The sequence below is a fragment of the Cannabis sativa genome, chromosome 2 (assembly GCF_029168945.1).
Source record: "Cannabis sativa cultivar Pink pepper isolate KNU-18-1 chromosome 2, ASM2916894v1, whole genome shotgun sequence".
Lineage (NCBI taxonomy): Eukaryota > Viridiplantae > Streptophyta > Magnoliopsida > Rosales > Cannabaceae > Cannabis > Cannabis sativa.
Genome location: NC_083602.1, coordinates 91,168,080 through 91,184,036, shown reverse-complemented (window position 1 = coordinate 91,184,036; position 15,957 = coordinate 91,168,080). Strand labels below are relative to the sequence as shown.

At 35.0% G+C, this 15,957-nt stretch overlaps 1 protein-coding gene across 1 annotated transcript; it reads left to right on the top strand.

Moving 5' to 3' along the window:
* The first annotated feature begins 237 nt into the window (after positions 1–237).
* LOC115720558 (putative disease resistance protein At1g50180) lies at positions 238–5,014 on the top strand. The gene is made up of 3 exons (XM_061109713.1): positions 238–1,288; positions 1,598–3,328; positions 4,989–5,014. The coding sequence occupies exons 1-3, from the start codon at positions 238–240 to the stop codon at positions 5,012–5,014; spliced, it is 2,808 nt and encodes a 935-aa protein (XP_060965696.1).
* The last annotated feature ends 10,943 nt before the right edge of the window (positions 5,015–15,957 follow it).

Genomic DNA, 15,957 nt, shown 5'->3' with positions numbered 1-15,957 from the left:
TATATAAAGAAAAACAAAAGCACATGTGAATCTAAGAAAATCAAATATATTTAATCTTTTGATGATGATCTGGTCCCAATGTGAAATGATTCTACTACCTCCCACTACCACACAACTACATTTAATTACATAATATAATATTGAAGTTAGTAATATTGTATAATATATAATAACATATGAACACATAACATTTAATAAAATTGAAAAGGCATACTGAATCTGAGCAAGATCATCATAATGGCAGATGCTGTTGTTTCGTTTGTGATTGAAAGGCTTGGAGACTTGGTGATTTCTGAAGCTCAATTCTTGTATGGAGTCAAAGGCCAAGTGGGGAATGCAAAAATCAAGCTTCAATGTATGAGTGCTTTCTTAAAAGATGCAGATGCTTGGGTTAGAAATGGTGATGAGAGAGTTCGCCTTTTGGTTGTCCAGATAAGAGAAAATTCTTATGCCTTGGAAGATGTTATTGAGACTTATGTCCTCAAAGTGGCTTGTAGTCATGGAACTATCAAACGTGCATTAAAATGGTGTGTTCGCATTATTGATGTCCACAAAGTTGGATCAGAGATTGAGAGGATCTCATCCAACATTGATACTTGGACTTCACAATTAGAAGCACTTGGAGTACACAGATCAATACACAAAGCAGATGAAGCTTCTTCAAGCAGCTATGTCCAACAGCAAAGAAAGTTGAGGCAAGCTTATTCTTATGTTGAAGACAACCATGTTGTTGGATTCCATAAAGATATCCAGGAGTTGGTTGCCCTTTTGACTGAAAAAGAGAACCCTCATAAGCATAAGGTGATTTCTTTATGCGGGATGGGTGGTTTGGGGAAGACTACTCTTGCCAGAAAGGTCTATCAGCATCCTCAAGTCAAGACTCACTTTGATTGTTATGCTTGGGCCTCAATATCTCAGCAATGTAATACACGCCATGTCTTCGAAGCAATTTACTTTGCTTTCACTTCTCCCACAGCTGCACAAAGAAATCACATCAAAAACATAAGTGATGTTGAATTAGCAAGGGAGCTTTACAACTTTCAGAAACAGAAAAAATGTTTGGTGGTTCTTGATGATATATGGACCACAACAACATGGGATCTTCTAAAGCATGCATTCCCTACTCAAGGAGAAATGCATAGCAAGATCTTACTCACTACTCGGAATAAGGTTGTAGCTTTGCATGCGGATGGACATGGTTTCATGCATGAACCTCATTTGCTCAATGAAGAGGAGAGTTTTGAGCTGTTTCAGAAAAAGTACTCTACTATTGGAACATATCCATCAAGTAATATACTATACTTCTTTGTTTTTAACTCAATAACATTTATATTTATACATGTCAATACATTGGCGTTGTATATGTTCTTAGTGTTTTAAACTGATATATGTTTAGCTTTACAAGAGTTTGATAGGAATGTTGTTGCTAACTATTCTAATAATATTATATTGGCGTAATTGATAGGATCTAAGTGACAGAACTGAATTTAATTATATTTATGCAAATGTTTGACATGATGACAATCTAGTAGTATTATGTAAGCCTCCATTACTTAAATTATAATTCTTTTTATGTATTTTCAATGGATAAATTCAGACTCAAATGATGATGAAGACAAGAAGAAAGAAGTAGCAGTAGAGATGCTTAAAAAGTGCTCTGGTCTCCCATTAGCCATCATTGTACTCGCTGGGCTTCTATCTAAGAAACACACCTTATACGAGTGGGAGCTGGTGAAAAGAAACGTACCTCTCTGCATAGGTCAAGCTGAACAACAACATGATGTTGACTCAAAATATCGTAGTGTTTCGGGGGTGTTAGGTTTGAGTTACAGTGAGTTACCATCTCACTTGAAGCCTTGTTTTCTGTACTTGGCTCGTTACGCTGAAGATGTCCCGATAAGAGTAAAAGAGTTATGTCATATACTCATAGCAGAAGGTTTTATATCGCGAAGAAGAGGTTCTGTGGAAACTTTGGAGGATGTGGCATATGATTGGTTGTGTGAGTTGGTGGAGAGGAGTATGATTCAGGTCAAAGAAATGAGTTCAACAGGAAGAAGGATAAAATCATTTTGCATTCATGATCTCATGCGAGATTTGTGTTTGTTTAAAGCTCAAGATGAAAACTTTCTACATTTTACTGACTGGCGGAATAGAAGGGAAGAGCCAACAGAAACAAAGGTACGAAGAGTTTCCATCTATGCTAATAAAAGTGCTAATGGTAATGATTTTATTCATATGGTTGGAAATATAGATGACTCTCTCAGGTGCCTCACTGTATATGATGGAAGACTTGAGTATAACAAAAGAGTATTGATACATGTATGCTGTCACTTTCTAAAGCTTAGAGTTTTGATTATTGGTCATGAATATAGGTGTTCCAGATATACTTTGAAGTTGCCAAAAGAAATTGGGAATCTGATCCATCTAAGGTTATTAAGTATTCGTAAATCTAAAATCGAAAAGATTCCATCTTCTTTTGGCAATTTAAGATGCTTGCAGAGTTTGATAGTTTGGAACAAGAGTGATAAAATACCAAGTTCAATGTGCAAGTTGGAGCAATTGAGACATCTATATTTTTTAGGTGACATAAAATTTGGTCATTTCTTAAGGTCAACTAAGTCTAGAAATTTACAAACATTACTAGGTATAATTACCAAGGATATTTTACTGAGTGATCTTCTACAGTTGGAGAGTCTCAAGAAATTAAGTATTCGTGTGGATGAAAATTTTGAGACATTCATGCACAATCCCCAAACTCTCACATTCACTCATCTTTTCTCTTTAGAAGTGAGTAAATATTCCGGTACGAGTAAGATAGATATTGTTCCTTTGATATTAATATGTCCTCATATTTATAAGTTTAGATTAATCTCACCTATAGTAAGATTACCACAAGTCAACCAATTCTCCCCAAGCCTTATGAAATTAACATTGGTTAGTCTCAAACTTGAGGATGATCCAATGCCAACATTAGAAAAGCTACCAAAATTAAAAGTCCTTATCATTGATTCTAATAGTTTTATAGGAGAAGAGATGGTGTGCTCAAGAGGAGGTTTCCCTCAACTTGAGTCTCTTGAGCTTACTTTTTTAGAAGGCTTAAAAGAGTGGAAGGTGGAGGAGAGTGCATTGTGTAAACTTGGCTATTTGTGTATTGCTTATTGTGAGGGATTGAGGAAAGTTCCAGATGGAGTAAGAAACATTGTTACACTCAATGAGATAAAGATATCTAATATGCCTAAGCAATTCAAAGAAAGAATGGAGCAAGGAGGAGACGATTTCCACAAAGTCAACCACGTGCCGTCACGTGTATTCATCGGATGTGATTGGGGTACATATCTAATCATCAATCTATCTTTTGTTATTAATTCCGATCTTTTTTTTTTTGGAAATTTCATTTTTAATGCTTAAAAAATATACCCTCTAACAAAATTTAGATTCCTAATTAATTTATACAATTAAATGCTATTGTTTTCAATTTTTACCCAAAATACCCTCCCTTTCATTTTCCTTCTCTCTTTGTCTCTTTCTCTTCCTCACTCTCTCTTCTTCTTCCTCGCACCACCGAGACCAACCAGACCCACGCACCAAGACCACACCCAACCACCACTACCGAACCTCCTCATCTATCCAAAAATCAGACGAAACTCAGAGGCCCAAGACCGGTCAGACCTCCATAGCACTCTAGCATCAAAAAATCCAGAGACCCTGAATCTCTGTCTCCGTCTTCATCTTCGTGTTTATTTTTTTTTATTAGATTTATCGATAGTTTATCGATGACATTTATCGATATGTTATTGATAATATATCGATGACACTTATCGATAGGTTATCGATGATTTCTGTTTGCACACAAAAAAAGCAGTGCGCAGACAAAACCATCGATAAAGTATCGATAACCCATCGATAATCCCATTTTGGCCAGAAAATCATACCCTCCACCACCATCTAATGTCTCAAACAAATACAAAATTTTTTTCAATGAGCTTTTGGTTGGGGGAGGGTTAGGTGGGCGGTGGCGAATGGCGATGGTGGTTGAGAGAAGTCGAGGAGGAGGAAGAGAGAAAGATTTCAGTAGGTGAGATTTGGGGGTTGTTGGATTAAATTTTGGGTAGATGAGGAGGTTCAGTGGTGGTGGTTGGTGGTCTCGGTGCCTGAGTTTGAGGCAAAGAGAGTGAGGAAGAGAAAGAGACAAAGAGAGAAGGAAAATGAAAGGGAGGGTATTTTGGGTAGAAATTGAAAACAATAGCATTAAATTGTATAAATTAATTATGAGTCTAAATTTTGTTAGAGGGTATTTTTTTAAGCATTAAAAATAAAATTTCCCTTTTTTTTTTCTTTCTATCATTATATATTTATACTAAACTCCATTATTTTGCTCTTTTATAATATGTTTTATATAACTAAGTTTTCCAATAATGTTAGGGAATATACTCATTTAGTATTGTGTGTTTTTATATTTAGTACCCTGTTTTTTCAATAATACTTCCATATATATTAAATCTATTATATATACAATATATATATTTTATGATATAATATATCTATTCGTTGTAATTATAATAAATTAGTATGATATAGTAGTAAATTTATATAGTATAATTTTTTTTTTAAAAAAATACATGAAATAAAGATTTTTTTATAATTTTTATCATCTAATTTATTATATTTAATAGTTTGTTATTTTTTTTTTCAAAAATAAACATTTACTTAACTTATCTATCTGTTTTGGATCCTTTCTCACCTTAGTCCTTTTCTATTTAGTTTTTTTTAAAAAAAACATCTCTTATTTCTACATTATATAGGTTAGAGTTGTAATAAAAAAAGTTATTCTAAAAAAAATTAAGTTGAGTTAAAAATATCTAAACATATTCTTGATTTAGTATAAAAAATATATTTTTTATATTAATTATGTAGTTAAATTAAACATATATATAAATATGTATTTATTACTTATTTACTCATGTATTGATATTAATATGAATATGCAGATCAAGAGGATGATTATATAGTGTAGGATAATGTCTTTGCGGAGAATCCATTCATTACTATAAGAAGAGCTATTCTCGGCAGTTTTTAAGTGACATATAAAGAATTTGCGTTAATTGAAGTAACCGACGTATTAGCCATAGATATTTTCCACTAACAGTGTGTGTTTGTTCAATAATTAATATTTGGAATAATATGCAATACTTGAATTTTATTGTTGTGTCTTAAATAAATTAGTGACTGTTTTTAATTTTAATGTTGAGATATTAGTGACAAAATCATCTGAATTATTATACGTGTTTATCGATGCTGTAATTTCAGCGGAAATAACCTTGAGGATTCAATCATAAAATCTGCAATGAACTCAAATAACTTTGACAGTAACATGAACATAAACCAATTAATCTCCACAATGAATCAAATCCGAAATCAAACAAAGAACAACACACACTTTTATCCTGGTTCTGGTCCTAGAGATCAATATGATCTCTGGCCATACTCCAGCTGAGAAACATCACCAATCTTCATTAATATGTGAATAAGAGAGCAACAGTACAATTACAATAACCAGAGCAATCACAACTCAGATGGTACTCGACACACACCAGAGAAAACAGTCACAGTTTTCTCTCTATCAACCCGAGTACACCCCTTGTTCTTGACCCTCTTCAAGAACAGAACTCTCAGCTTAGAACCCTAAGCAATTCTCTCTTCAATCCTCTCTCTTATTCTCTCTCTGTCTTCCTTATGTTCTCTCTGTCATAGAAGTGAAAAGACTAGACTTATATATAGTCCCAACTCAAACAAGGATAGCACCAACTAACTAACTAACTAACTAACACAACCGACAGTTAGTTAAGTTAGTTGGTTCAAAAGAGTTGTAAAGAATAAGTTGGTTTAGAGGATCAATTTCCACAAATTTCCACCTTGATTCTCTAAAGCAATTTATCAGAGTCTTTTCACTGAAGCCTTGATGATGTGATATCTCGAAATGTTCAGCAAGAACCAATGTTCAGCAAACTGAGACAATGCATCAGTTTACTGAATGTAAGAACCTTTGTTCCCATGTCAGCAGGGTTGTCACTTGTGTGCACCTTTTCCAATTCCAGAACCCTGTCCTCAATCTTCTCTCGAATCCAATACAATCTAATGTCAATGTGCTTGATTTTCTCATGGTATACGGGATTCTTGCACAAGTGAATAGATGACAGACTATCCGAATAGACTGTCCCTTTGTCTTTGAGCAGTAGCAGCTCTTGCAGTATTCCTTGTAACCATATAGCTTCCTTGAAAGCTTCAGTGGTGGCCATGAATTCTGATTCAGTAGTGGACAGTGCCACCACTGGTTGTTGTTGTGATTTCCAACATATGCAGCTTTTGTTAACCATGAATACATAAGCAGTGGTAGATCTTCGATTGTCCCTATTTGATGCATAATCCGCATCAACATAGCCTTCTAGCCTCACATCAGATGTGTCTTTCTGATAAATCAGACCATACTTGATTGTCCCCTTCAAGTATCTAATCAGCCACTTTACAGCATTCCAATGCTCTAACCCAGGGTTTGCCATAAACCTACTCAAAACACTTAGAGCATGTGCTATATCAGGTCTAGTACTGACCATGATATACATTAGACATCCAACAGCCATAGCATATGGTACACCTCTCATATTTTCCCTTTCAGTTTCAGTTTTAGGGCAGTACTCATTAGACAACTTGAAGTGCCCTGCAAGTGGAACTGCAATGGCCTTAGATGAAACTAAGTTAAACTTCTTGATCACCTTCTCAATGTAGCTTCTTTGAGTTAGCACCATCTTTCCTTCTTGCTTGTTCCTCATGACTTCAATTCCCAAGATTTTCTTGACTGCTCCCAAGTCCTTCATTTCAAATTCAGAGTTGAGTTTGTTCTTAATGACTTGTATTTCAGCCTTGTCTTTGCTGATGATTATCATATCATCAACATATAGTAGTAGGTACACAACCTTAGGTGTTCCTAGTTCCTTGTAGTAAAGACAAGAGTCAAATTTTGACCTTGAAAAACCAATACTCTGAAAAAATTGGTTAAACCTTTGATTCCATTGTCTAGGTGACTGTTTCAACCCATACAATGACCTTTTAAGCAGGCAAACCAGATCAGTTTTTCCATTTTCCACCTGAAAACCAGGTGGTTGCTCCATGAATATCTCTTCATCCAGAAAACCATTTAAGAAGGCAGTTTTGACATCCAACTGCTCAACTTCCAAGTCATTGTGTGCAGCAATGGCTAACATCATTCTAATGGTCTTGTACTTCACAACTGGTGAGAAGATATCTGTGTAATCAACTCCCTCAACCTGTGTGAATCCCTTAGCAACCAATCTAGCTTTATATCTAGGTGGTTCACCCTCTGACATTCCTTCTTTCTCTTTGAACAACCATCTGCAGGAGACAACTTTCTTGTCTTTTGGTCTTGGCACCAGAATCCAAGTTCTATTCTTCTTCAAGGAATGCATCTCTTCTCCCATTGCAGCAAGCCATTTCTTCTTTGATTTGCATGCAATTGCTTCTTCATAGGTAGTTGGTTCAGGTTCACTCTCAGATTGTATCACAGCCAGGGCATAGGCTATCAAATCAGCTTCAGCATACCTACTGGGAGGTCTAATATCTCTCCTTGACCTGTCTCTAGCCAATTGATAGTTGGTCAAATCTGGTTGATCATCTTGACTGGTTTCCACCTCAGCTGTATCTATACCAGCCTCAGTTGTGTCTGCACCCTGTGTTTCCACCTCAAGAGATGTCCTTGCTTCTGGTGTGTGGGGTAAATCAATGGAGACTTCAATCTTGTCAGTGTTGATCTCCAACTCAGCAAGGTCATCCCTGTTAGTACCTGCAACATCAGAACCTTTGCCTTCCTTGGCTATCAAGTGCATGAAATCATGCTCATTAAAGACTACATCCCTAGATATGATAATCTTAGGTTTTCCATTTTCAACATGACATAGTCTATATCCTTTAACACCCTTAGGATATCCAAGAAAGAAACATTTAATTGCCCTAGGTTCCAATTTGTCAAGTTTCTGGTGTGCATATGCAGTGCAGCCAAATATTTTCAAGTGATTCAGTTTAGGTGCAGTGCCATGCAATTTTTCATAAGGGTTTTTAAATCAATCACTCTACTGGGACTCCTATTAATCAAATAACATGCAATGATCAAAGCCTCTCCCCAGTAGATTTTACCTAAACCAGAACTAATCAACAAGCACCTAACCTTGTTCAACAAGGTTCTATTCATCCTCTCAGCAACACCATTTTGCTGAGGGGTGTGCTTAACAGTTCTATGCCTAACAATTCCAAATTCAGAACATAACAAGCCAAATTCAGTATTAATGAACTCTAAACCATTATCTGTCCTAAGCACTTTCAATTTCCTTTCATACTGATTTTCCACTTCAATTTTCCATTCTCTGAATTTCTCAAGACATTCATTTTTGGTTTTAAGTAAATAAACCCATACATGCCTACTGAAATCATCTACAATGGACAAGAAATAGTGTTTACCTGAGTGAGTTCCAACCTTGTGAGAACCCCACAAATCAGCATGAACATATTCTAGTGGTCTTTTAGAACAATGGTGGCCAGCCATGAATTTCAATCTGTGATGCTTTCCCAACACACATGCTTCACAGAAGGGTAGTGAGTTCGGTTTGAAATTGCCTAAGAGCCCTTGCTTGGTCAGTTCTTTGATCCCTTGCTCACTCATGTGACCCATCCTTTTATGCCACAGTTCCATCTCAATTTCTTGGTGTTGCACAACACTAGCTTCACAAGCCATTACTGTATCTCCTTGCAAAATGTACAAACCATTCTTCTTTTCACCTTTCATGATAGTGAGAGACCCCTTTGCAATTCTCATATGACCATTATTAGACTTGTAACTGAAGCCTTCATCCTCAAGAGTACCAAGTGATATCAAGTTCCTTCTAAGTTCTGGTATATGCCTTACTTCATGTAGCATTCGAATAGTACCATCAAAGTGCCTAAGAGCAACCTTTCCAATGCCAATTACCCTACAAGAATTGTCATTTCCCATTAGTACAGTACCACAATTTACTTTCCTATAGTCAATAAAATTTTCAAGAATAGGACACATATGGTATGTGCATCCAGAATCAAGAATCCATTCATTTGTGATTCTTTGATCTGAGACCATATACAAGTCACCATCAGATGAGCAACGATCTGATTCTTCAACATTAGAAGCTGAATCATGCTTCTTTTCTCTGTCTTCTTTGAGTTTGTTCTTGAACTCAATACAGAACCTCTTGATGTGACCTACTTTCCCACAGAAATAACATTTTCTGTCCTTATGGTATTTTCCTCTTGATTTCGATCTTGATTGGGATCTATGGTTGCCTTTGAAATGATCCTTTCTGTAGTGATCTCTGCCCCTATTGTTGTCTCTTCCTCTGGCCAAGTAAGCTTCATCTTTGACATTGTCTTTCTCCTTGGACATTTCTTGTTCTTTGGACTTCAAGGCTCCAAGAACATCATCAAGGGTGAGAGTATCTCTTCCATACTTGATCACAGCCTTTAATTCTTGGTATGCAGGTGGCAAAGATCTGAGAAGAATGACAGCTTCGCTTTCTTCATCAACAGTGTGCTTCAAGTTAGCCAACCCTATAATGATTTGGTTAAATACATCAAGGTTATCATCTAAAGACAAATGAGAAGACATTTTAAAACCATATAAAGATTCTAACAAATTAATCTTGTTAGTTAGAGAGGGTTTCATGTAAATCTCTTCAAGCTTGCTCCATAGTTCTCGAGCTGTCTTCATATTCTGAACCTTTCTTCTCACTGTATTGGACAAGTACATTATGATAGTGTAATATGCCAATTCCTCCATATCTTCAAGTTCTTCCTTCTGCAACTTGTCAGTGAGTTCTTCCTTGGGTTTCAATGCCTTGGCCACTTTTTGATGAACAAGAATTCCCTTCAAACTTTCCCTCCATAGGCCAAAGTCCCCTGTCCCATTGAACTTCTCAAGTTCAAATCTTGCTGATCCTGTCATAACTGGTTGCAGATGAGTCTTGATTGAATCTTGATTCTTGAATTCCTCAAATGGATCTTGAACCAAAGCTCTGATTTTGTTGTAATTTCAGCGGAAATAACCTTGAGGATTCAATCATAAAATCTGCAATGAACTCAAATAACTTTGACAGTAACATGAACATAAACCAATTAATCTCCACAATGAATCAAATCCGAAATCAAACAAAGAACAACACACGATTTTATCCTGGTTCCGGTCCTAGAGATCAATATGATCCCTGGCCATACTCCAGCTGAGAAACATCACCAATCTTCATTAATATGTGAATAAGAGAGCAACAGTACAATTACAATAACCAGAGCAATCACAGCTCAGATGGTACTCGACACACACCAGAAAACGAACACGGTTTTCTCTCTATCAACCCGAGTACACCCCTTGTTCTTGACCCTCTTCAAGAACAGAACTCTCAGCTTAGAACCCTAAGCAATTCTCTCTTCAATCCTCTCTCTTATTCTCTCTCTGTCTTCCTTATGTTCTCTCTGTCATAGAAGTGAAAAGACTAGACTTATATATAGTCCCAACTCAAACAAGGATAGCACCAACTAACTAACTAACTAACACAACCGACAGTTAGTTAAGTTAGTTGGTTCAAAAGAGTTGTAAAGAATAAGTTGGTTTAGAGGATCAATTTCCACAATCGAGATTTTTTGAAACCAAATTAAGTAAGAGCTTAAGAAATTAAATAGCTGATTAAGTAAAAGAGATGAATATTTTTATGTGATTCAAGTATTAATGAATCCTAGTGCAAGGGTGACCTTAAAAGGCTTTTAATGTATTACAAATGGATACTATAATTTGAAAAACCCTAGTTCTTGCTATAGTATTTTTCCCTTTAGGTTTTTTTTTTTGGAGAAGAATAAAGCTTAAAGTGAATATGAAGGGTTTTGTCCCCCTTATATGAAGGGGTAAAGGGATTTTTATAGACTTAGATTTGGATCCGGGCATACTCGTGACTCGATAAAATTTTTGTACAAAATAAGCTCATTATGGGATAAATACATGAAATACATGACTAAAGGCATTGAAAATTCGAAAGAGGTAGAGTGGGAGAAAATAAGTTCTAGACAAACATTTTGAGGATCTAACTTTTCTACATTTGAGCAGAGAATAGAGATCTTTGTTGTAATATAGGATTGTTATTGACTAATTAGGATTTTTGCCCCCTGAACTTTGACATGTACCAAATTATGCCCCTTGAACTATTGTGATTGTTAGATTTAAGGACTTTTTTCCAATTTTAGTAAAAAAATCTAACATGGATGAAAGTTCAGGGACCATAATTTAGTACATGTCAAAGTTCGAGGGACATAATTTGATAAATATCAAAGTCTGGGGAGCACGGTTTAGTACATAAACAATCACTGAAATAATAAAATTAAATGAAATTAGACAAAAGTCCTTAAATCCAACAATCTGAATAGTTCAGGGGCATTTTTAATAATCTTAAAAGTTCAGGGGCGTGATTTAGTACATGTCAAAGTTCAGAGGACAAAAATCTTAATTAACTATTATTATTTGGCTTTTACTCTCTTTGTTTCTGCATTTTGTTTCCGTTTTATGTACTGTGGTGCTCTTGTATTTTTGTGTAAGATGGTTTTTTTCCACCATGAGTAAAGGTTTAAAAAAAACACATAAAAGTAAAACATGCAGGCCTTTAATTGACAAGAGCTACTGAACTTTAGAGTCATAAATCTTTACAAGGCCTTTAATTTTATTTAGGTGGCGTTTGGTTGGAGGTAATGAAATAGAATGAAATAAAAGAGAAACAATTTTTATTCTATTTCTTTGTTTGGTTGCATTTTAAAGTATTAGAATATCATTCCAATGGAATGCTCTTTCCAATATTTTGGTGGAATAATTATTTCATTTTGAAATAAAAGAAAAGACCATTCCAATATAACATGAGAAAAAATTTAATGATTTTTTTATCAATATTTTTTATGCATTTTAAATATTATTCCATTCCTATTCCTATTCTCATTCTCATTCCTATTCTTTTATTTTTATTCCTCCCAATCAAACGCTTAGTGATTCCCGTAGAATTTGATCACCTTAAGTGATGCTGAATTAGCCAAAGAGCTTCATAACTTCCAGAAACAGAAAAAATGTTTGGTAGTCCTTGATGATATATGGACCCCAACAACATGGGATACAACCTAATTCATATTAGTTCTTTTAATTTATAGAAACATATATGTAGCATTAGTGAGATATGATCTAAGAAGCAGAGTTCAATTTAACTATACTTTATGCATATGTTTGACATGATAATAATCCAGCACTATGTTCCATTACTTAAATCATAATTCTTTTTGTGCATTACTCAAATTATGATGAAAAAAGGAAGACAGAACTTGCGGTAGAGATGCTTAGAAAGTGCTGTGGTCTGCCATTAGCCATCATTGTGCTCGCTGGTCTTCTATCTAAGAAACATACCATATATGATTGGGAGCGACTGAAAGCAAATGTAATTCACTGCATTGGTCAAGGAGATCAACAACATGATGACGACTCACTATCATATAAATTTGTATCGTCTAAGTTCACGAGTTGAAGATAAGCGGACTCGAACCACTGACATCCGCCACGGGTAAACCACTGCCTCTCAGGCCCCCGACTGATTCTACCATAGAGGCTAACGATAGACACTAACTCTCTCCAAATGCAGCTTACAACTTTTATCGTACTGTGCTCTCCAAAGAGCAACTCTTCTCAAAATCTCAAAAGGTATTGAGTTGGAATCCCACTCTAACTAAGGATTCTTGTAGTTCCGGAGGATGTAGCTACAGGATAACCAGGAACGGAAAGCTTTTCCCCCCTTTTCCACCCGACTCTTTGGTCTTAAGAATTCTGGTATTAAGAATGAATGATTGTCCTTCTCCGACCCTTACTGCCCATAGTAATTTTATCATGTCTCTTTCTAACTTCTCATTTTGGATTCTATTCAGCACACCGCACTCTTTTCTATATGATGGCATCGTCCTCTCCTGACTCATTTCTATAACATACTTATCTCCAATGTCTTTGCATACAGTACTCATACTTCTTACCATCTAACTTAAGAGTGTGTAACTTATAGAATATCCAACAAGATAGTACCTTCTCCTTAAAGATCTATTATTTCATCCTTCTTAATAAGTAAGTTTCGTAAATTATACTGTCCCAGTCTGGTATAGCGTCTACTATTCTAAGTCATCCCTACTTCCTATATGTTGGGCTTCCATTCATGGCTAGGTGTAGAGACTGCTTCTTCAACCATTCATAGATAGGTGAAAATATATGCGTCGGTACTTAGTTGGCTATTGGTACATTTCATTATGTGCTTCAAGTTCTACTACTAGTGTTGGTGATATTTTGCTGAGCCTGTGAAAACTCTTCAACAAATTGTCTTAGTCATGCTCGTAGTCCTTCCAATACCTCTATTAGATCATTAGCCTTAACTATTATTGGGTTCTCTGGAACATCAACCATTTGTGGGTCAGCGGAACACACATCCTTAGCCCCCACCTCTATTGGTCGTTCCTTTCACATTGATTCTAACTGATCTTCTAGTTTCATGTTTACAAGAAAGGTTGATTTAAAAGAAACAAAAGAGTTCAATTATTGGAAGAGAAGATTCTATGTACATATCTAAACTTAATGTTGTCAAGCTTAACTAGTAATATTCTATTTATCAAATAAAGTCTTATGAACTCCTATTATAATTTATTCTAAATTTTCAAGAAAGGAACACGGTCCTTCCTAGTTCAATTCAAGACAATAAAGAAATATAAACCTATACATCTTCTTCCTAAAAAGTGTAATCAATCATAAGAGATAGAGGGTACTATTGATGTCTCTAAGCACCACCTAAGATGAGGCTCTAATTATATGTATCACATATAAGACTATTAATGGCAATACCAAGAAAATTAAAACTAACACTTACATAATAGTGAGAGGGATCTTTTTCAGTCTTCTGTATGTATACCGTGAGTATCCTTCGGGCTAACGGACGATCGGCTCTGATACCAACTGTAACGCCCCAGTATTTTGCCTTATTTTACAAAAAAACTATTTTCATGCATAATTTGAAAAGATAAAAAAAATAATTTAAATACAACAGTGGATTTTAAAAAAAATCAAAATGCAACAGAGAAGGATCCTTCATTTGTAAAACAAGATACAGTAAGTAAATAATTTTAAATAATGCATTTCCACTGTGTTAGATTTATCAATTGCTTAAAATAAAACTAAGGCACCACGGCGTCCTAGATCGTTTGCCCGTCCGTAGCCACTCACAGTATACGTACCAAAACTGATCCTGCTCAGTATACATACTTCCCTGTCTAATCCCTGTAGGGGAAAGTAAGGGGGTGAGCTAAAAGCTCAGTAAGAAAATGCTTATCAAACAATACCATATAATATCACACATACCATTAATGTATTTATTAAGTTTAAGCAATATCATACATGCTCTTTTATAACTATAACCAAATAACTGTACATATGGAAACCTTTATCATACAAGTCTATACTATTTGTTCACACCGTACACATATACAGAGATCATAACTCCAATATCATACTCATAACATAATCATATCAATACTATAAATAATAATAACATTATCACAATATTGGCATATCATAGCCATTACTTACATAACCCGGGCCTAGCCTGACCCTACAATATCCTGGGCCTAATCTGTCCATATAATAACATGGGCCTATGCAGCCCTACCATTGTTATAGGATAGGGTATCTCTATATTCAACAGTAACATCACTGTATCATACCCACCATAACAATCTCATACACGACTCAGTAAAATGCAGGGTAGGGTATCTCTACATTCAACGGCCTTATCCCGTATCATACCCCACCATGGTCCCCCACTTTACCTGAGACGTTAGCATACAACATACAACATACAACATGCAACATACAAATATATCATACAACATACAACCTGAAACATACAAATACAACATACAACATATACAAGTCATACAACCATAATCTATGTATCAATTCACAAACTCATATTGTGTCCATACCACACATTCTCAGTACCATATACATATTCATAATAACAAATCATAAATCATATTTCAATATATAAAGAATTTAAATTTATGCAGATAAACACATAAAAAAACTATCTAATTTCCTTACCTCAAATCCCGCTGCTTAAGAGTTGTTATCTCGTCACTACTACCTATAATAAGACATGGGTCAAGGCTCTAATATTAAAATTCGTACTCTTACAGTACAGCAGAAAGATTACTATTTTTGACCAACAACTACACTAATTCAGTAAAAGTTGTCTTCATAAAAATTATAGGAAATTCCATTATCTTTCCAACGATATAAAGATCATTAAAAATGGATTAAAACTGAGAGAGCTATGATTGTTTTACTGAAACTATTTCTGAGAAGGAATATGGAGTAACGAATTATACGACTTAGCAAAAATACAAACTTTTTGTATTGAAAGGTTCAGAACTAGAAGATAACATCTTCATGAAAGTTTTAGGAAATTAAATTCCCTTTCCAATGATACCAAAATCTCTGAAATTGGAATTATATTCAAAGAGATATTACAATTTTACTAAAACAGTTTTGGAAGAACAAGATTCAAGAAACGAATTACATGATACAGAAGGAAACTAACTTTTCGACATAGTATAACTCCGAATTCACGAAATGTTTCTTCATGAAACTTATGGAAAATTGAATAAGCTTTGAAACCATATATAGATCATTAAAAATGGACAAGAATTGAGAGAGTTATGGTATTTTAAGTGAAAGTACTTTTTTCTGGGAATATGAAAAAAACGATTTACAACAACATCAGAAAAATGATAATTTTCGACATAGAATATCACCGA